The sequence below is a fragment of the Triticum aestivum genome, chromosome 3A (assembly GCF_018294505.1).
Source record: "Triticum aestivum cultivar Chinese Spring chromosome 3A, IWGSC CS RefSeq v2.1, whole genome shotgun sequence".
Classification (NCBI taxonomy): domain Eukaryota; kingdom Viridiplantae; phylum Streptophyta; class Magnoliopsida; order Poales; family Poaceae; genus Triticum; species Triticum aestivum.
Window position 1 is genome coordinate 642598571 of NC_057800.1, and position 20958 is coordinate 642619528.

Consider the following 20958-nt stretch of genomic DNA (forward strand, 5'->3'; position numbering starts at 1 on the left):
GAGTGTCGTGGCGAAGGATCACTCTCATGTCGTGATTGAGACGAGAGAAAACTGCCGGGAGTTTGTCCATGACCCATTCATAGTCGAGTTATGCGTGATGGAGGAAGCAATCAACATGGTGACATCCATCAGTGCAGTTCGCAACGTGGTGGGATGGATGCTCTTAATAGCAAGATATTTGACTCATACACGGTGGCTACTCAAATTAAATACCTTAAGGTCTAGTTGAAACTTTGGTTTGCCTCATGTTTTGTTATTTCTTGTCGGAGAGGTCCCAATGTTGTGGCCTCTGAGATGGACCAACTTTGTGCCATACGAATCATGTTGACTATTGTACCTAGGCGGACGATGTACTAGCTAGCGTTGATGTCCTTTGTGATTACGTAGTAAAGCTTTGCTTTAACATTAAGAACATTCAATGACTAGTACCGTCCTCTAATGAGATTCTTATTATTTTCACGTTAACAATGGCAAACCAAACACCTTCTAAATGTACATAATTGTGGGGTCGTTATTTTGTCGCACTCGGCAGTGAGAAAAATGGCTTGAACGTCATCAAGAGTCCAATTATTGCCACCATATTCAAGAATATGAAAAGGATCTGGTCACCTGCATGTCACATGATAAATAAAATAAGTGTATTTCTTGATAATATGTACCCGATTCCATTCAGGTTAAAAGCAAAGGCAAATGCAATTAGTATGGATTGGAAAAGAGTGTGTTTACCTGGTAAGAACAACCCCGTTGTGTTCTTCTGAGCCCATGAAAACCTACAGGAGGAAAGAAATACAGTTAATTGGCTAGGAAACACACTTAGCAAAGAAGGAACTAGAGGGATCTCATAAAAGAAAAGAAACATTGTACTTACAGAACTCCTGCTGCTGCTGGACCTACTGCTTTGAAGATTGACATCAAAGTAACACTGATACCATTTGCAACACCCCTTTGTTCTTGCCTCTATACATTTTTCCATCAAAGAATTTAGAACATAGTGAAAGTGGCTCAAAGAAAATGCCATGAGGCTAATACAATTGCAGGTATATATGATAGTTATACTACATACCACCACAGTGTTTTGCAGAATATTGCACGCAGTCGTAATCGTTGCCTGTTTCATTTAAGATAAACATGAAAATATGTTCATGACTGATTATCTATTAAGCCACTTTCCACCGGCCTTGTTTCTATAAGGGTAATTTTATTTCATTTGTACTAGGGTGCTTGAATATGGATTCTCCAAGCCTCCCAAAAATTGTAATCAACAAATTATTAGTTTTCTTTTTGAAAAGGGAAATATGGTTGATCTTCTTGCGTCTGCAACAAGATGACCAACATGTTTGCATAAGATTTTGGTTTAAAAAAGATCAAAGCTTTCACCCCCACCTCTCGTCTTACTTTTCTATAGTATACATACGCGTATAGAACCAAAAATATTTGTATAGTAGGGTAACTAAAATATTTTTATAGGATGGGTTTGTATGTATTTTTTAACCCAACAATGAACACCCCTAATTTGTACTTTCACTTCCAGTGAAGAATCAAAAATAATAATATATTAATAGTTTTGCTTTGATCATATAAGTGAACTTACCGCAAACATATTTTTTAGAAGCGAAGCTATATTGATGAGTACTTTGAGCTCCACACCATATAGGTTGGCTATGAATGGATATGTTGCAACAAGTAGTATAGATAATACCTGGAAAAACACACATGCATTTAGTATTGTACAATAGTTTTGTGATATTAAAGAAGTATCTCAACATAAAATGTTCTTCTCACGTACCGCTGCAGAACGGAATGGCTTGATTAACCCAGCATACTTGGCAGGAATGGATAAACCACGAGTTGATATACAAAAATACCAATACCTACAATATCAAGCGAAGATGATCATAAGGTAAAGAATTCAAAACAACTGCTACATGTAATGTGTAAAGTAGTCAGTTTACTTATGTACGTATTTGTTTCATTCATTTTGTCGCTGACCATGTCTCTCTTTCACAATCAACATACTATTCAATGCAAAGAAACTTCACATACCCGAGATAGCTAGCACAGTACCAACGTCCTCAGATGTAAAATTTAGTCCCCGGTATTTTCTGCTGCTCACAGCCCAGAGTGAAAATATCTGAACATGGAATTTACATAGAAAATGAACACGTGAAGTTTCTTGAGTTCCCCAATTGAATGGTTAGCTATAGTATATAGATAATATTAACACGTGCATCTTTTCATATTGAAATGTTGTTGAATATGTTGAAGATACATAAATATAGATTTACCTCAATATAAGCGGTATCATAGAGAGAAAACACACAGTAGAGGGTAATTGCTGACATCAATTGCCAGTTCTTTAACAGGCTCATTGTAGATGCGAATCTCCCCGATCTAGATTGTATACCTTTCACATTTACTATGTTTGGATCAACAACTTGTGCCTCCATTGTATCGATGGCTTCTACATTGTCATCATGGTGCATGTGCAAAGTTTCCTAAGAAAATAATTTTTAAGTAGGAATTCAAGGGAGAGAATGTATCATAGAGAGATTTACAGGGCAAGGGGCATACCGGAAGCCAAATGCACGCAACACATGCTCCTGCCGCTAAAACTGATATGGCGAAGGAAGGGAGGAAATATGGAAACCTAAAGGTACATGTAACTGAAAGGATATGTTATGGTCTAAATGATGCAAATATTTATATCATTGTAATAGTATGAGTAATAATTTACCTTCCAAATATGGATTTCTCTGAAAAAATATTGGGATACTTCTTTGCAGGCTGATACAAGATAGAGAATTCTCAATGCTAGTCAGTGTACATGAGTAAAGTCTCGAAAGGGAGAGATTATGTCCATCCTTCCAAACAGTTATTACTTTAAATCATTAAATATGAATTCAGCTAAAACCCACTTAGAATAAAGCGTTTCTGAACCTTGCAATTTTTATAATACAACCATGATATGAAAGTTCGAGATCAACCAAGGAGACATATAGCCACAATTAGAAACCTCACAAACTAAAAAAACAAAGAAGAAAAAACACATCATGGCATATTGCCGAACACAAATACATGCCAAAGCAAGTTCCTTGTTACCCATACGTCAGGGCTACCAAGAGATTCTTTGCACACAAGAAATTCTAAACATCAATGAGTAGAGGAGCATAGTTTTCACAGAGATAACTCTATCAGGGGATACGACTGACATAGTCTAGATTTTCATCCAAGAATCATGTATCGGTACCCCATAGTCACACTCTCAGGTAGAAAATGTTGAAGAGTGTCATCTAGTTGGTCTAAATAGCCAAGCCTAGATTTTCACCAAGATAGCAAGTACTCCCTCCTATCCATATTATTTGTGGCTCAAACAGATGTGCCTAGATGTATTTTAGTGCTAGATACATCCGTTTGAATGGCAAGTAATATGGATCAGAGGGAGTACTTCAATTGCCGACTAAGACCTCAATGCCACCATTGCTGGATTGGATCCAATCAAAGACTATACCACCACACCATGTCTTAACTAGCACTCCCTCATTTGATAATTGCCATCATCACTCCGCGATCCGCCTAGTGGATGACGCAAGTTACCCAAACACTAGCTGATGCCGACGAAAGGGTACACATGTGAGATTGCCAAATGTCTTGTTGAAGGGCCTTGATATGAGAAGTGCAAAATTCAATCAAACTAGAAGGAGCCAACCAACACAAGACACACCCTACGTTGCAACCTACAAAAATAACATGTTGTTCACCATTGCCGAAATCACGGAACATTGCGTTCTCCACTACCCATTAATGGATGCTCATGTCATGGTCGCCTTTATGATCCATAAGCGTTGCGCTGATCGATATCCTCACATCCTTATCTCCACGCATCTCCCGCACACGACCAATGAGGGCGAAGGACAAGGAAGGAGGGTCCATATGCCTACCGGGCTCATGAGTGAAGGTGAGAGGATACAATGGTGGCTAGTGGTGGCTTGCTAGGGGAAGCCATAGTTTCTCATGGGCCCCCCATGGGCGACTGGGAAAGCGGTGTTTCTTATTTGTGGGTGTTGACATTTTTGCACCAACTAGTATAGTATTTATTATTTTAAGTTATAGATTATGGATGCATACATTTGTAGCTGATTATTAATGAGTTATGTAGTAATGACCTTCTAGGACTGCCATATTCAACATCTCCTCTATGCTTCTGGATCTAACTTGCCCTTAGTTTTTAAAATGAAACATTAACTACACAAGGATTTTTTTCCATATTTCTACTGAAAGTGGATTGATCCTCACCTGGGAAAGAAATCCTCCGATGGCTGGTCCAATAACAAAAGCTATTGCTCGCGAAGATGTAACCTACATATAGTGTCGCACATACGTGTATAGTTGTTACAATGATATAAGCATTATAATCTAAGCCTTCAAGTAAATAAAAATAGACAACCAGAAACACAAAACGAAAAGGCAAACAGTTCAGAATCACAACATTTTTCCAACCCCCAAACCTGTTAAGCTCGCTTGGGGCGAACATGGGCAACCCCCCCTCCAACGCCACCGGCCTCCCCATGACAGACCCTCACTACCATTGTCGCTGCCTTGAATGGCAACGGTGACAATCTTATAGTCTTCCCAAGGGGTGGGGCTCTACCCAACACTTATCGCATGGCAGAGCAGTGAGCTAGGATGGTGGCTCTGAATTACCAGATGGTGTCTTCTCGTAGTCAGGGGGAGTGGGAGGTGAGGGCATCGGTGTGTAGCTAAGAATTGACGGTTATATAGGAGCAATAGTTGCATGGTGAGTGGTGTGGATGTCGGTGGTGTGACATTTATGGGCCCTTGGTAGCGTGGTTTCCTCTATGGACTTGGATACCTCCCCTCCTAGTGTTCCACTATGTACGCTTTTGGATGGGGATGCTCCAACACTTTTGGATCTGGAGCGAGCGAGCTTGCCCCCACCCATCTAGATTTGTAAAGGGTGGGATACATGAAGGTGTTGTTGGATGAGACCTCGCTGGTAGGAGCAGAAGATTCCAAGGCAACACAGTTGCACTAGGAAAAGGCCCACTCAACATGATAGTAGATCCAGGAAGTAGTGTCATGGCTCGTCACTGTAGGGTGGTGGCTCTCGGCCTTATGGGCATTAGGGTCATCCACTCGGCTCATGGGATAGGTCAACACACATGGATAAGGAGTCGAACCTAGGTCTTAATTGACAATCAAGGTCCGCGGGTAGTCTTCATACGCAGTTTGGGTTGTAGGACTTGTAGAGTGTGCAATGTTTCATTTTGACTATGAGCGAATGAACTCAAGGTGGAAACACCCTCGGCCGTTTGCGAGGCCACTTCGGAGCATATATCTGGCGTGATGGTATGGGGGTGGGAGGCAACTCTTCACCGGGGACGCCTTTTGCTGGGAAGAGCGAGGCGGTGCATCTAGTGAGTGGTGTGGTAGACTACCCTTGCAACAACCCAGTGCCGGTTGTGGCACCTGATGTGATTGTCATGGACCTAATGCTCATCCACCCATTGGGGTCTCTTTTCTGGTGAAGTCCCAAACCTGACTTCGCCGATTTGGGTAGTAGCGTCATGATCAATGTGACGTACTTCTTGGAGACATTGTTTTGGAGTGGCAAACCTTTGTGGCAGGCAAGGCAATATTGGCGGAAGATCATCGCCTTTGGGTGTAAGGTTGTGTGAGCTACATTAGCAGAGGTGTCAGGGCTTGCCATCTTCTGTGATGGTGGAAGGGTTCATTTCTGCTTCCTTTTTGTTTTGGATTCTCTACCCATTGGTGAAGAAGCCGTGGTTGTGGTTGGTTGGCGTTGCTACATACCTAGTTTTGGGTAGGGTTTGTGTGGTTTCATCAAGTTTTAATTACCGAGGATTGTGTGGTTTTGGGGTCCGGACTCTCCTGTATTTCTTCTTAATGAATAGCTAGGGCTCTTGGTGGTTTCTTAAAAAAAAGATGAACTATTCTTACCAGAGAAATTCCAAGAGCTTGGTGCTCTGTCCTGCAGACTTCCGAAGCATAGGCCTAGGGAATGCATACGCAACCATGAGAGTTCAACATCTAAGTATCATTTTCTTAATTAATCATAGTAGCTGCACAATCAATAAATTACCTTGATTGGTCCTAGTATACCACAAAGTAACCCAAGTAGCCCCCTAGTTACAATTGCCATCCAGTAAGTCATGCTAAGGCCGAACAAGGTGTTAAATATGATCCTGAAATAGAAGTAGAATAAGATTTACTTCGATTTAATTGATAGGAGAGAAATATATTTCCATACTATGCATGAATCTGCCATATACTGAGAGGATACTGATCACAATGCAAGGCTTCCTCCCATATTTGTCAGCAAACATGCCCCATGGCACAACAGTAATAGTTCTTGCAAGGAAGTAAGTAGCCCCTAAACACAGAGAGTATAATGTCAGTCATTATTAATAAAAAATAACCGTTGTCACATAAGGCTATCAAAGTCTACTACTCTACTTAGTGTACTTGTATTTAATTTCCTTCTCGTTTCTTCCTTTGTTGTCAAACCATGAGTAGGGGCGATGCTCACCGACAAAACCAGCAAAGAACCCGATATCTTGTTCTTGCTTTGCGACTTTCAAGTCTCTAATCTATTGCACCATAGCAAAATTCAGCATACAATTAGTCAGCGTTAGGTGTACAAATTTAAACAATAACTTCAATGGATATCATTGAGATAAATGTTGCAAACTATAACATCTCTGCATACCATAAAGTATAGATAGGGGAACAACGAATGAATTGGTAGTGCTGGAAAGACAGAAAGAAAACAAGGTATTAGTTTGTAGAACAATGAATGAATTGGTAGTGCTGGAAGGACAAAAGAAAACAAGGTATTAGTTTGGGAGCGTTGACCTAGTTTGATGTAGTTTGAACAAAAACAAACAAGAGGGATATGTTTAAATTTGTTTAAGAAGGTGACATATATATGATTTATATAAATAAATTGTAAGAGTATAGGCAAAAATCAATAATTAAATGATAAGGACACATGTTTGGGACTACCTCCTAAAGTCCTGTCCAGGCCGATCATGAGACAGTAACAACATGTACCTACTGCCTACATAATAGTACAAGGACAAATCCTTGCGTGCAGGCCGACACACGGTATACAAAACTAAGACCATGAAAATGCAAGGTGTTTAGAAAAGTGTTTGTAAAAATAAATTATTATTTTTCTCCGATGCTTATTTCGATGGCAGAGGTTCCTAAGTAAGCGTATGTGCTTACAAATAAGCACCGATGCTTGAAGAAAAAATCAATTTATTTTCATAAACACCTTGCATTGTATATGGCCCAAGACACTATTGTACTCGCCGACCGGACATGACCCGTCGTCTGGACTAGTAGTTTTGGGCATATAGACTAAACACAAACACACACGCACGCACGCACGCAAGCAACACGCACACGCACACGCACACACTTAACTTAATTGTTGTGTGTCTATCTTTACGTTGGTATTTATTTTCTCATCGATACACACAAACTGACTATGACACGACTAACATGAGAACATACACTTAGTTCAGACTCTATTGGGCACAGTTCAGCGTCGTCCATCTACACAAAGTTCAGCGTCGTCCATCCAAAAAAAAAAAAAAAAACAAAGACATGACTCTTAACCGTTTCATCATGAGAGCAACCGACTCTATCGGGCAATGTGGTGATACACCTGCAATACTCCTGATGGCTATAGTAACGAACTTTGCATATGTCAATACTTCTTAGCATCGCCTTCAGTACGCGAGAACATCAGTTGATTTTCTTCCTTTCCACATCCACATCGATCTGTTCAGTGTGAACATGTCCCTCTCACCTCTATCGCTGACATTGTCATCGTATCTGCCAACGACCAGGGGAAGCATTTTTGGGATGGCCAGTATAGGCAGTAGCATACCACCACAATGATGCCCTCCATCTTTGATCTGAGGTCTCATTTCTTTTTTGAGGGAGAGAGTTGATTTTCCAAGTACCCCGCTGTTGGCGTGGCTGAATCCCGTCCCGGGTAGGGGTGATGGAGTGACGTGCTTTTTCAGCAAAAGCCTTTCCCAGTCGCTACACGATCCACAGGGGCTTATATTTTGGAACGGACGAATTTTTATTTTTATAGCTAATAAAATATGACCACAACCATGCAATGGAAATATAGAGTGCTACTAGTTCAGTAGCTTTTTGTTAATGAAAGAGCAACTACGTAAGAAACGTTCGTCCCATGCAGAGCCAAGAAACACAAACGAAATGGAGTGGTTTACACTTACTAGAGCAGAGGCAGACGATCCAGATGTAGCAGAAGTTGAGGTAGGGGATGCCTGTCTTGGTCTTGTTGATCTCATCCAGCCTGCACCCGGGGCACCCCTTCTTGCAAAGCTTCATTCCCTTCAACAATGGCGGCGCCGCAACCGCCATCGCAGCAGCTGCCTCGCTCTTCTCGTCTGATGGACAAGAAAGGAACTTTGGATTAGCTCGGCCTGCTATTTTCAGTTGAGTCTACTGAGAGTGTTCTGCATTTGTACGATCTCCATGACATATTTAGCCGTGCTCTACTGTCAAAAAATTACACGTTGCCTCGCCTGATGGTTCTTAATCTTTTGCACGTGGACCTAGTAGAAAATGCTGCATGCATGCATGCATGTGACCAGACGGAGAAACCAGCCAAGACTCAACACACGGGAGATATCTTGTCGAAACAAAAAATGCATGTTCTAAAAAACACAGAGGCAAAGAGGCAACGAACAGGATGAACAGCTTATGCACATACATTGCTTCTTCGTCTCCAAACTTGATACGGCCTCCTCCGACCGACTCGGCTCTTTCATCCTGTTTGGCTGCCTCTTCCACCCTGGGCTACCACACAAGAGGACGTGACCGCTCTTCATTTTTCTCTATCTTCTCTCTTTCTCTCTCTCGCCTTCCCAAATCCTTGTGGAGGGTTACAACTTATAACCTTCTCGCCTCTCTGCCATGGCAATGGCCATCTCCAGCATTTCCCCTTGTTTTTCTCTACGTGTGCGTTGTCTTCCTCGGGAAATCAATCAAAGTTTTTGGACTCAACGGCCAGCCTGCCTCGGTGTGCTAGCCTGGGAGACAGATTGGATCGGCCAGCAAATGGAGCGAAGCTAGAGCTAGAGGATGACGCCAGCTACCTTATCTGTGAGAAGCGACAAAGACAAAAATACAAAATTAGTGAATGGAATCCACTGGATTCACTTGGATCCAATAATCGTGTACAAGATTCGCCGCCAAGGTTTTCATCATGACGCTACGGATCGTTGTGTTGATAGGTACGTCATCCCTAACTCACATCTCAAAGCACCTCCTAAATCCTAATCCCCCAAAACACAGCCGCGCATGAAACACAAGGTGTACGTACGGGAAACACAGGTCGTTAGGCTGTTCAACAGCGAGAGGACGTAGATTGTCACCTGCGAGGGGCGGCAGCTGCCACCGCGACCTCCTCCCGTCGCTCGCCGAAGCGGCCACCGTTGGGCACACCGCTGGATTCCCCACCACCACGACCTGCTCACCGTCCCCCGCGGAAGCGGCAGCAAAGGGCACGCCACCGCAACAGTCCCCCGGCGGAGAGCCAGCCAAGCCTACTACTCCTACAATTATATGCAGGCTGTTCGAGGTCTTCAATTCCGACAAACACGGTGTACAGAGTCTCTGTGTAGTATAGGTTGTTAACATTCAGAGATGTTACCACCGCCTGAGTTGTGTCAGATTCAATAGATATGTAGTATACCAGTATAGCAAATTATTATGTAAATAAATGGAATCCCAGTGTCAACACTCGGAGTGATGAATGAAGGTGCAATTGTGTGGATTGGTGCCCTTCAAGTGTCAACATTCAAACTGAGGACACAGCTTCAGTGCCGTAAAGGCACCTGCCTTTGTGCCTATGACATGTGGGCCTAACAGCTTTATGCCTATGACATGTGGGCCCAACAGGTTGTTGGGCCCACATGTCATAGGCACAAAGACAGGTGCCTTAAGGCACCGAAGCACAATCCTCAAACGGATGAATGAAAGTGGATTTTGAAGAATGATTTTGGCGTGCGTGTGCATAATCATGGAGCATGCTGTGTAAAGTGGAGGCGTTGTGTCTGAAAAACTAGGGACTAGCTACGGGTAATGTTGACTGAAAAATTAATTTGGATCAGTCGATTCGTTTCAGCCCTCCTCAAATGCAAAATGAGCAGCCAGATTGTTCTCGTCAACCTCCAACCACATCTCTGGTTCATTTTCTTCCGTGAAACCGTCATGGGTACTACCGGCCTAGCTGCCGTCCTCCGCCACCCGCGACCCGCGACGCTCCCGTGCCAGCCTGGCTGCCCTGCCCTCTCCTTAACCGCCTCCTATCACCGTGCTTCAGTTGCCTCGGACATCCCTCTAGCCCCAGCGATGACCGGTTTTTCTCCGGCGAACTTGCACCACCCCACCCCCACCCTAAGATAGATGATGCGGTAGCCTGCCACCGAGCTTCTTCCTCCATTTCGGCGGCTTCTTCCCTTCCTCCGGCGCCTGCTTCCTTCTGGCGAAAATCGACTAACCTAAATTGGATTTTTAGGCAACCGACGTTTAGGTATTGTGGAAAAATCAAAACCGATCACGTAACACCTGGAATGAATGAAAAGAAGAAATAGATGACTGGTTAATTTGTTATAGTGCTCAACTACGCATCAACTTGAATTGAGTAAATCGCAGAAACCATCGACATTGAAAGCTAGGGTTGCAGAAACCACACTTCTACAGTTTTATGCCAGAAACCTCTAATTCTGAGGCTATTTTTTTGCAAAAAACACTAGTCGTCCGCTTAGGCCATTTTGAGCATGATTATGACAGGTGGGTCCCACCGGACAGGGTGACATGACACGAAATAATGGATAGCAAATAGACAAAATTGCAGGGACTAAACTGTAAAAGAACCTAGGAGGATAAGGTCATTTTTTTAAGAAAGAAAAGAGAACAGCCAACCCCCTGCATGCTCACTGCCCTGCCTGACACGACTCTTCACTTGTCGCGCAGCCCCGGCAGGCCCCGCCGCCGGAAGCCACTGCCCCCGCCATTGACAAGCCTATATGCGCTCATGTGACCGCCCTCCTTCCCCGGTCCGCCCCGCCCCTCCCTCCCCCAGATTCGACCGCATCGGGCCCCGCTATCGCAAGCCAGACATTGGGCCATCGTTGTGGCCTCCACCCCTCGCCCCTCCGGATCCGGCGGGCGCGGTCGCTCGTCTACCGCGTGGCGGCGCAAGCAGCTGCAGCTGGCCCTCAAGCACCAGAAGAACCCCTGTCGGCACTACATTGCCCAGCCGTCCTAACCGACAACACTGCCGGATCCTCGTCGTTTTTGTCTGTCCTCGACCATGTCGGGCCTCCCCTGTGTGCCCCGCCGCCGGAGCAAGCAACAATTGTGCCGGCCACGCACAGGGAGGGAGTGGCCGCCGGTGTCCGCCACCGGACCGGTGGGAGACGAGGTACTTTTGCAAAATAAAATTGTATCGGGATGTAATTGATTTTTTTTGCCATGGCATCCCTGTCTAGCGGGACCCACCTATCATAATCTCGCTCAAAAGAGCCTAAATGGGGACTAGTGTTTTTGCAAAAAAATAGCTTCAGAATTAGTGCTTTTTGGCATAAAATTGTAGAAGTGTCGTTTCTGCGATCCTAACCTTTAATGTCGATGGTTTCTACAATTCACTCACTTGAATCAGTTGAGCTGGAAACTTTATTGCACATGGAAGAAGCTGGTACCGGAGATCGGTTCAGTTGCAAACTCCAGTATACATGGAGACTTGCATGAGTTGAATTTGTTAAAGAAATATTCTTCAAAACCATACAACTCTAACTACTATAGAAAATCACAAGAGAAATAGCCTCAGATAGTGATATAAAACAACTGACAATTTGTGGGTAAATGACATGATGAACATGGGAGAGTAATGAAATTGCGCAAAAAAAAGTCTCACTCTAATGGGTGCAACATTACATACACGAGTATTCCAGTTTTGGTCAAAAAGTCTGCGCCAGGATCTGGCCACCCACGCCTCCTGGGTCGCATGCGTGTGCGGCTCCGGGGGCCTCCCAAACCCTAGGTCGAGGAGACCCTCAGATCCCCTCCCCTCCCGCTGTTGCCGCCGCCGGTGGCCACACTCGGTCGATGAAGGCGGCGGTGGTGGCTGAGCCCCCTCGATGGCCTCCCTTCACGTGGAGCGGGCGTCTCCAAGGTTGCCATGGTGGTGGAGTGGCCAGCGGCACGTTTTGAGGTGATGGCCGTCGGAGCACGGCGGGGAGCTCGACGGGACGGTGGTTCCTGGCGATTCAACAGTCACCTACCGGTTACCTTTGTAACTATAGCAAAGTAGCTGTACAACAGAATGCCCTCTGTCTTTAATACTTTTCTTATATATATTATGTTATATACTAAATGTGTCAAAGCAATAGAACTTATTGAACAAAAAACAAGCCCATCTTTCTCAAAAAGGAAGAGCGCGTGTGCCCCAGAGAGAACCCCATTCTTTCAAGAAAGTGCTAATTAATTATGTTGAAAAAGAAATAAGAAAAACAGGAGTAAGCGAGTAGGGTCAACAAGATTCTAAACGAATACCACAAGTAACGGAACCGACGATGATGAAGAGATAAGGGGCGAAGGGGGGAGCGCGGCGGGGCGATGGAGGAGGGTGGTGCGCTGGCACTGCTCGTGGCGGCGGCACGAGCTTAGCCGTGGAGGTGGCGGCGCCGTGGAGGTGGCGGCGCCGAGGAGGCCCGACCAGGAAAAATCCTGGCGGGCAGCGGGCCGTCGGCTGCCTCCATGTGAGGGGCGTCTCGATGTTGCCTCGAGAGAGTTCGCGTCGGGGTCTGGTCGGTGTTGCTGGTCAGATCCGAACTGGTGGCAGTCCCTGGTGTGGGTGTGAAGGCCGACACGGTGGATCTGGCCCTGGCACAACATGGCTGGTTGTGGTTGCTCCTCGTATGAGTTGTCGGTGGTGGTCTAGGTCGCGGTATCTCGACAGTGTGGGTGGGGGAGGTCCATTGCTGCACGGCTTCGATGACAATTTGCTGTGGAGGATAAGGCATCTTGGGCAGTGCTGCCTGAAACCTTGGAGGAGTGGAGATGCACGACACTACGGATGAAAATCTTGTTCTATTTTGGCTGGGTCGGCGATGATGGCACCCGTGGGTGTCGTTTCCCTCCCTGGAGGCGTCGCTGAGTGTGTTGCCATTTCCCTCGCTTGCTTGGTGTTGGCAGTTGTCTCTGGGCAAAAGACTCGATTCGATGCTGGATCGGTATGATGGCGGCGTCTTCGACATTGTCCTTCTGTTGGGAACATCGTGCTAGGAGACATGGAGTTCCTATGTTGTGCTCCTCCGGTGTTCGCCGTTGTCTTGATCGTGTTCTTCTCCGGATGGTGAATCCAAGACGGTACCTTCCTCGGGTCAGATCGAGTCCTGCCAATCTCTTGCCACCTCCTTAGGCATCAAGGGGGATGGTGCGTCGACAAGAGAAGCTTGACAGGAGCTGATGTTCTTCGGAGGAGAACGATGTCGATCGAGACGCAACGAGGTTCTCGGTTTTGGGTAGGCTCTTTTGTGTTGTAGTTTGTGTTGTCGTGGGGGGCCGCCGTTTGACTAGCCGGATGTGAGCTTGTGCTATGCTTATTATTCGCAGCGAGTGGTAGTCGCCTTATACTTATAATTCTTTATATATATATATATATATATATATATATATATATATATATATAAACTATTACATGCAATTTGCGTACTCTCAGAAAAGTATTTCAATTCTAAAAGAACCTCTCTGTATATTGGTCAATGACCAGACAAAGAAATAAGAAGGCACTGCCATGCATGCCTATTTCTTCCGTGCAAGGTTTTTATTTGCATCCAATAACAGCATGCCAGATTCGCCGCCAAGGTTTTGATCATGGCGCTACGGATGATTGTGGTACGACTCTACCACCAGGATAATTAGAACGATCGCTAAATTTGCGAAACTACTGCTTAAATTTGATCGACTGGTAAGAGCCTAGGATGAACTAATCGATCAATAACTAAGAATCATACTGTATTCTCAATTACCAGGAGAGATCGGAAGTACTACTAAAATGGAGAAAAAGATTAAGAAAAGTTCGGAACACGCACTGTGCATCTGCTGCCGCGAGTGCCGGTCAATCAGCCGCCGCCGTCGCGGTGGAGCGTGCCCGGCGCCGCCGAGCCCGTGCCTGCCTGACGACCAGGGTGAAGCGAGCGTCAATGTGATGAGGAGAAGAAAGAATCGAGCGCTTGATTTTTGTGCGAGGAACCTCGGCTGCCGGCGGCGGCTCTACGGACGGGCAGCGAAACTGTCTGCCCGCGCTGTGCGGAATTGTTTCGGCCAGGCCCAATGGGCTGTAGCGCTCCCTCAGGGCCGGGCCTGGGGGGAATCTCACGCTGCTGGGCCAGCCCACGTACGGAGAAAAGTAACGAAATGACGGCCCAGTCCGTGCCGCGGCCGGGCGCGACGCCGCGCTCCGTTTGATCTGCCAAATAAAAGAAGTGGAGCATTTTTTTTTTTGCAAGTTTTGCCCCTCAAACTCCTCTGGGTGTTTCACAATGCCGACCCCCTTCTCCGCCTGCCGCTTCGCCGCCCACTGGGTGGCCGACGCCCTCGCCGGCGACGAGGCCCTCGACTTCTCCCTCATCAAAGGTATTATCAGCACCGTGAGAGGACGCTCTGCCTATTCCGACCACCTCGACGCTTTCAATGATCTCACCTAGGGTTATCGGTGCTCCGCAGCGCTGGTGGGCGTCTTGCCGGAGTCCCTCGCGGGCGCACCGGAGGAGACGCGGGAGCGGGTTGCGCTCCGATGCCTGCAGGAGGTCGTCTCCCTCGCCGGCCCGGGCGAGGGCGATGGCGAGGGCGAGGCCGCGGCGGCGGCGGCGGGGGTGGCGGGGGGCGGGACGCTTAGGGTTGATGCCACACGCTCTTGCGAGGAATTGCTGATTGAGTTGCTCGGACAGGTATGCGGTGCTTTTGTTACCACGTGCATTCTGGTGGTTCATAGCTTCAGATTTTTGGTTTACCTTTTGTCATAACTGGAATAATACTTGTGTAGTAAAGTGATTGAAATTTGGTTCAGACACAAAAGTATAGCAAGATGGAAGACACCGTCTCTGCATTTGCTCCTAAGTATTGTGCTAGTTAGATTAAATCTTGTCCAGATCATGATGCAAAGTCAGACCACAACTCATAATCTTAATTCCTTCCTTAAAGAATGCAAAACATGCTCATTCAAGGTTGATTCATCCGGTGGCCGAAATGTAGTCCTTGCAGTTAAAAGTTGGAGACGACGGGCTCCACTATACAGCGAATCAGCAATTGATTCCACGGATGGGGCTTGTTATTTAGTTTTGCATTTCTTCCATAGGTGGTAGAGTTATGTTTTCACTGATTCATGAAGTGATTGTGTTCAGCGACAATAGCCACGAACATAACAAGAGCAATTGATTCCACGGATGGGGCTTGTTATTTAGTTTTGCATTTCTTCCATAGGTGGTAGAGTTATGTTTTCACTGATTCATGAAGTGATTGTGTTCAGTGACAATAGCCACGAACATAACAAGAGCATACTTTGCGTATTGTTTGCAGTATGTAATAATGTGTGCTTATCAATGGCTCAAAATATGGCAGCGTTCTAAATTCTGACAGGCATCTCATTTTTGGTATTTAGTCAACAGTAGTGGGCTTTTGTGAGGCTGAAAGCAAGCATACACCTTTAATATGTCATGTTCTCTGTGGAGAACTTGTCTGCTTGTACCTAATGAGTTGTTCATTGATCCAGTGCTGTAGTTCACCAATTTTGCTACTTGCTAGGCTAGACGATGTTATTATTTGAGCTCATGTTTCTTGTGATATGAAACATGATATATCCCTTGGCAATTGTGTCTCAAGTCCTTCCAAGTGCCAACGCCCAACAGACATTACCTCAGCAAAGGGTATTCTAGCAAGTTATACGTTTACGATGTCCCTAGATCATAACAGCATCACTTTACAGTTGAATATTTAAATTCTTTAACTTGTGTAAGGAGCAGGGATGCCGTTAGATATTGCACATCACATAATTATGCATGTTTCTAATGGTTATATCCGGTGCTCTTTTATGATTACCACTCCTTGTACCTTGGCGAAACAATCATCATATGCTCTGGTGTCTTTAATTTGTGGTAGCTAATACATGCTGCTATTTAGCTAGTGTCCAGATGTTTTTGAGTTTTTTGCTTTACATGAATGTAATATCTGCAGGTTGGTACTTCAGGAAGCTTGGAGAAAGATATGCTTCTGCCTTTTAGCAAGGATATCCAAAAGTTTATATGCATCAAGACACCGGCTTTACCAGAAACTTCTTTTGAGCTGGTATGTCAAAAAAATTATTCTCAAAACTGAAAATAAAAAGACTCGCTTCACGTATGATTAATCTTCTCGTTTTATGTTCAGCTTAGAGAAGTGAACACAGACATCACGTGTATGGTCCCACCGCCCCCAGTGGAGAAGGGTGGCAAGAACAATGGCATTGACCAGTCGCTGTGCAGTATCAACCCGGATCATGATGTAAATGCTGAGAGGCATGGGTGCCCTACAGATAGTTCTGATCTTCAGCGAGAGAGTGTAACCGATTTTGTGAGCGAAACTTTCACAAGAAATGTGCAGAAGGATCCTATGGTGCCAACTCCCGATTTCCATGAACCATCTATGCGGTGTTACGACCGCCCTCAAGAAGATACTATTGGTGTTGGTGTCAGTGTCAGATCCGCACAAACGAGTCCAAGTAGTGATAATAGAAACATGCCCATTACAGCCGAGCCTGCTTCAGCTACCTGCAGTGCTGCTTTGCTTCGAGGTAATACTGGACTTATGTCAAAGCAGGTTGCGGCGGAGACTACCATGTCCCAAGAAAAGAGTCCAACTACCATTCTTCAACAAGAATCCTGTGGAGACAAGTACAAAAATTCATTCCATGATAATGATGGAGAGAGATCACATGGTAATGGCACCAACATTCATTTATCAAAGAATCTCAGCCATGAAGGATTGACCATGCAGGCTACGGTGGCTCCAGATTCTGACAGAAGCACTGATGCTTTACTGGCAACTACATCTGAAACAAGATCCTTGCCTGAGTTTGTTACTGTGGATGGTACAGGCGTAATTGCAGAACTACATGGCAGAAAAACTCGAAGGAGTTCACTGCAACATGACAGCAGTGAGAAAGCAAGTCATGTTTTGGATGAGGGTAGTGCTAGGATTGAGACAGTGGAAAAGGATTCTGGTCATAATGAACGGAATCTGCGAACTGCTGGTGTTGTACCTTCTGTTAGCTGCAACGGGGCTGTTCAAGGAGATAAATCTGAAACCAACCTTCTACAAGAGAATGCCACAGGGCCTTCTACATTGTTTAAGGAGAAGAAAGATAAGGTTCTTCTGGAAGTCAGTTTTGCTGACAAAGCCAATCCAGCACTACATGATGACGGCAACATCTTGGAAAATAATACATCCTATGGTAGGAAGACTGCTCTAGTTTCTCCTTGCTGCAATGCGACATCAAATGTGCACCGCTCCAATGACAGTCCCAGTGGGTTTGCAGCCGCTTGTCTTCTATCATTGATGTTCAATATGCCGTCCTGTAGTCAGGATAAAGATGCCAATGGTTCCACTCAGGGCTTTACGGAACAAGATTTATGCATAACATGTGGTAAAGATGGCCAGTTGCTGAAATGTAGCAGCTGCTCATTAGTTTCTCATGAAAGCTGTTTTGGGTCATCAGTGACATTTGATGTTTCTGGCCAGTTTTATTGCCCTGTATGCTTCTATACTAAAGCTAGTGAAGCATATCAAAAGGCTAAAAAAACATATTTGGAAGCTAGGAAGAACCTATCTGCTTTCCTTGGCACACAGCAATTCCCAAAGGAACACCATGAACAATCTACTGGAAAACAGCAAACAGCTACCAATAGCAAGGATCACTCGAATGAGCATAATACATCCAAAAGGCAAGGTCAGTCTGAAGCAGATGACCTTTCTCATAAGGGTGAAGAACCTGGTGAGCAGAGGGAAAAGCAGAGAACAAATGATACAAGTGATGTACATCCTGAAGAGGGTCAGCTGAATGGGTGTGATGCTTCCAAAAGGCAAGGTAACCATCAGTCCGATACATATAATCTTTCTCATAAGGATCTAGAACCTGGTCAGCAGAGGAAGAAGCAGAAAACAAATGCTACAAGTGGCGCTTGTCCTGAGGGCGTAATCACTGAAAAGGCATCTTTTGGTCTGAATTGTGATATTGCACCCAATAAAGATTGTGTACTCGAAAATAAAAGAAAACAAGTTGAGCAGTCTGCGGAAGGTGCAGAAGCCCATGAAGATGGTAATGGCAATTCATTTTATGCTGTGCAACATTCATCTCAGAATAGATGCAGTCCTGTTGCCAACCAGAGTGTTGAGGCTGAAAAACATGACAGTCTTACAAATTCTCACGACCCCAAAAGTTCCGATGAAATAGAAGCTACATCTTCAAATAATTCTGGCAAGCGGTCGTCGCCTCCTTGGCGAAACATGAGACACCACAAAGCAAGATTCCAAGAAAAGGAGACAGTGGTATCTTGTAATTCTAAAAAAGCATTGCGATGCCAGGATCAGCAGATGCCTTCACCATCAAGCAAACAATATCAACACAAGCGTTAGTAAGTGTTAAGAAGGAGCTTCATAAGCACTTCTTTCCCCGATCATATTCTTTGGAGTACTTAAAAATATCTAACTGGTTAACCTATAATTAAACGACATTGAACATCTTCATTTAGACTTGTGATAAGTAAATCTGTATAGTTGATCTGAGATAAAGAAAAAGCTGTAGGGTGGATGTTTGTGAGGCCGAACTTACTGAGTTCCAGTGCTCTTGCACAAGCACTTTCTATTATTTGTTCAGCACCGTAGATAGTATGATGCTAATTAGCTTCAAGATGATCAAAACTTTAGGAGATTATATCTCTAATCAGACTTGCCACTCTATGTCATGATATTTGATATAGAGGAAAGTCAGCCTCTTTATTCAGGGTCAATTTCAAATCCGCAAGAGCTTTTGAGAATTCATGGTTAGAATGAAGTTACATATGCGATAGTGAAGTTAGAGTGTAGTTAACTGAATATGTTTTCCAATTATTGTGAAACTTTATATATTTGGAAGTGTACATTGTAATGGCGTCTGTTTTTGTAATTTCAGAAACTGAGCCATATCTGTCTTTGCAGCATTCATCCTCTTGCACCACCTGGAAGGCGCCCAAAGCTCTGTTGGACAGAAGAAGAAGAGCAAGCTTTGAGGGTATGCATACCCCAGAAAGTTAACTGACATTACTGATGCTGAAATCTTCTGCCATCTTTTGCTAAATTTCCTAGTTACTAACGTGTATGTAGTTGTGTTCTTGCTAGCATGCTAACATAACACCATTGGCTATTCTGACTCAGGATGCAATGTTAAAGTTCACCCCAAAGGATGATGCACCAATTCCGTGGACTCAGATATTAGAATATGGCAAGGATACATTTCACAGGTCACGCCTTGCTAGTGATCTGAGAGTCAAATGGAGGAATATGAAGAAAAAATCAGGATCCTAGTACTGATCAACTTTTGCCTCAAAAAGGTACTGGCCATCTGGCACCTAGTGCAGCTATTGTGGCATGCTTGCCTAACCTTTCATTCACCTCTTCGAGCCAGCTCTTGTCCATTATCTTGTAAGACTGTACATAGTTTGTAATGCTGGCTTCTGCCCCATGCTTCTGGATGAAACATGTAGATTGCAAGCATTACATCTTACTAGGGGGCTTCATAAGCCTCTGCTATCTGTTAGTCTGTTGTTGTGGGTATAGGGTTATGTAAAAAAACTGTATTTTTTTCCGGCAAATAAGCATATAGTCACCGTCACAATTTCCAATAGGAAAGGCCACTACACCATCTGGCACCTAATGACAAAACGAAGTTCCAAAGACAACACCAACAGGTCTATACACAATTGTGCCTATTGGCCACAACACAACAAATGTTGAGAGGTTTCAACCTGGTCATGAAATGAGCACATAGGATTACCAGACCATTTCCCGTTCTCATCACCTCCCTAGTTAGGGGAGTATCACCAAAGAACTAGCCATGGACATGGGTGCGTGGGAGCTAGCTATCCATGTGCCAGAACCATGAGTTGGTTGCGAGATCTTATGGGTTTCATTTCTGGCCTACCCTAACTTGTTTGGGACCGAGGGTTGTATCACCTCCCTAGTTAGAACAATACCTTGGAAGAACCACCACAAGAACATTTGAATTTTCAATGGAATTTCTGCATCCCTAATCCACTTCTAATGACCACCAGCCATGTTACTCTCCAAACATTCGTACATGGATTTAGTAGTAAGAATATATTTCTTGGCAAAAGCCCACCATATCTCATCAGGAGTAGGGTCAAGAGGAACGGTACTAGTAGAAACAGACAAAGTGTTCCGTTGCTGAGCCAAATTAGGAGACAATCTCCTTCTGAAGGAGGCAGTGTCAACCTGCTGAATATTTTTTACAGCACACTCAGGTTTTATTGCAAATACTGAAAAGTTGAGGGAATTGTTCACACATGGGAGGTTGCCTATTCAATGATTTTTTTGGAAGTATAACAAAATTACTAGGGAGAGGACTAGTTAAGGGAGACAGGCAACCGTGCCCAAGAGGCTGAGATGTTCATGTATGCCGGAGAACAATTCCCCTGCTGGAAATGACTAATACAGGCAAATATGGTGTGCTGGTTATTTCATTGTACTGTTATTCTTATAAAGGATTACCGGTCCAGCTACTACTGTGGAGGTCCTGGATGGTTGATTTCAATCATAAAATAATAATGTTTA

At 44.6% G+C, this 20958-nt stretch overlaps 1 protein-coding gene and 1 pseudogene across 2 annotated transcripts; one reads left to right on the forward strand and one right to left on the reverse strand.

Moving 5' to 3' along the window:
- Window positions 1–469: 469 nt before the first annotated feature.
- On the reverse strand, window positions 470–14364 carry LOC123062838 (probable peptide/nitrate transporter At3g43790; annotated as a pseudogene).
- A 248-nt stretch (window positions 14365–14612) lies between these two features.
- Window positions 14613–19999, forward strand: LOC123062837 (uncharacterized). 2 transcript variants are annotated; one of them, XM_044486511.1, is made up of 6 exons: window positions 14613–14733; window positions 14824–15047; window positions 16330–16440; window positions 16522–18764; window positions 19327–19399; window positions 19543–19999. In XM_044486511.1, the coding sequence occupies exons 1-6, from the start codon at window positions 14640–14642 to the stop codon at window positions 19690–19692; spliced, it is 2895 nt and encodes a 964-aa protein (XP_044342446.1). In that variant the 5' UTR covers window positions 14613–14639; the 3' UTR covers window positions 19693–19999. The 2 variants fall into 2 exon arrangements, with proteins under 2 accessions (XP_044342446.1, XP_044342447.1); XM_044486512.1 differs by lacking the exon at window positions 14613–14733 and having other exon boundaries at window positions 15005–15047; window positions 16343–16440.
- The last annotated feature ends 959 nt before the right edge of the window (window positions 20000–20958 follow it).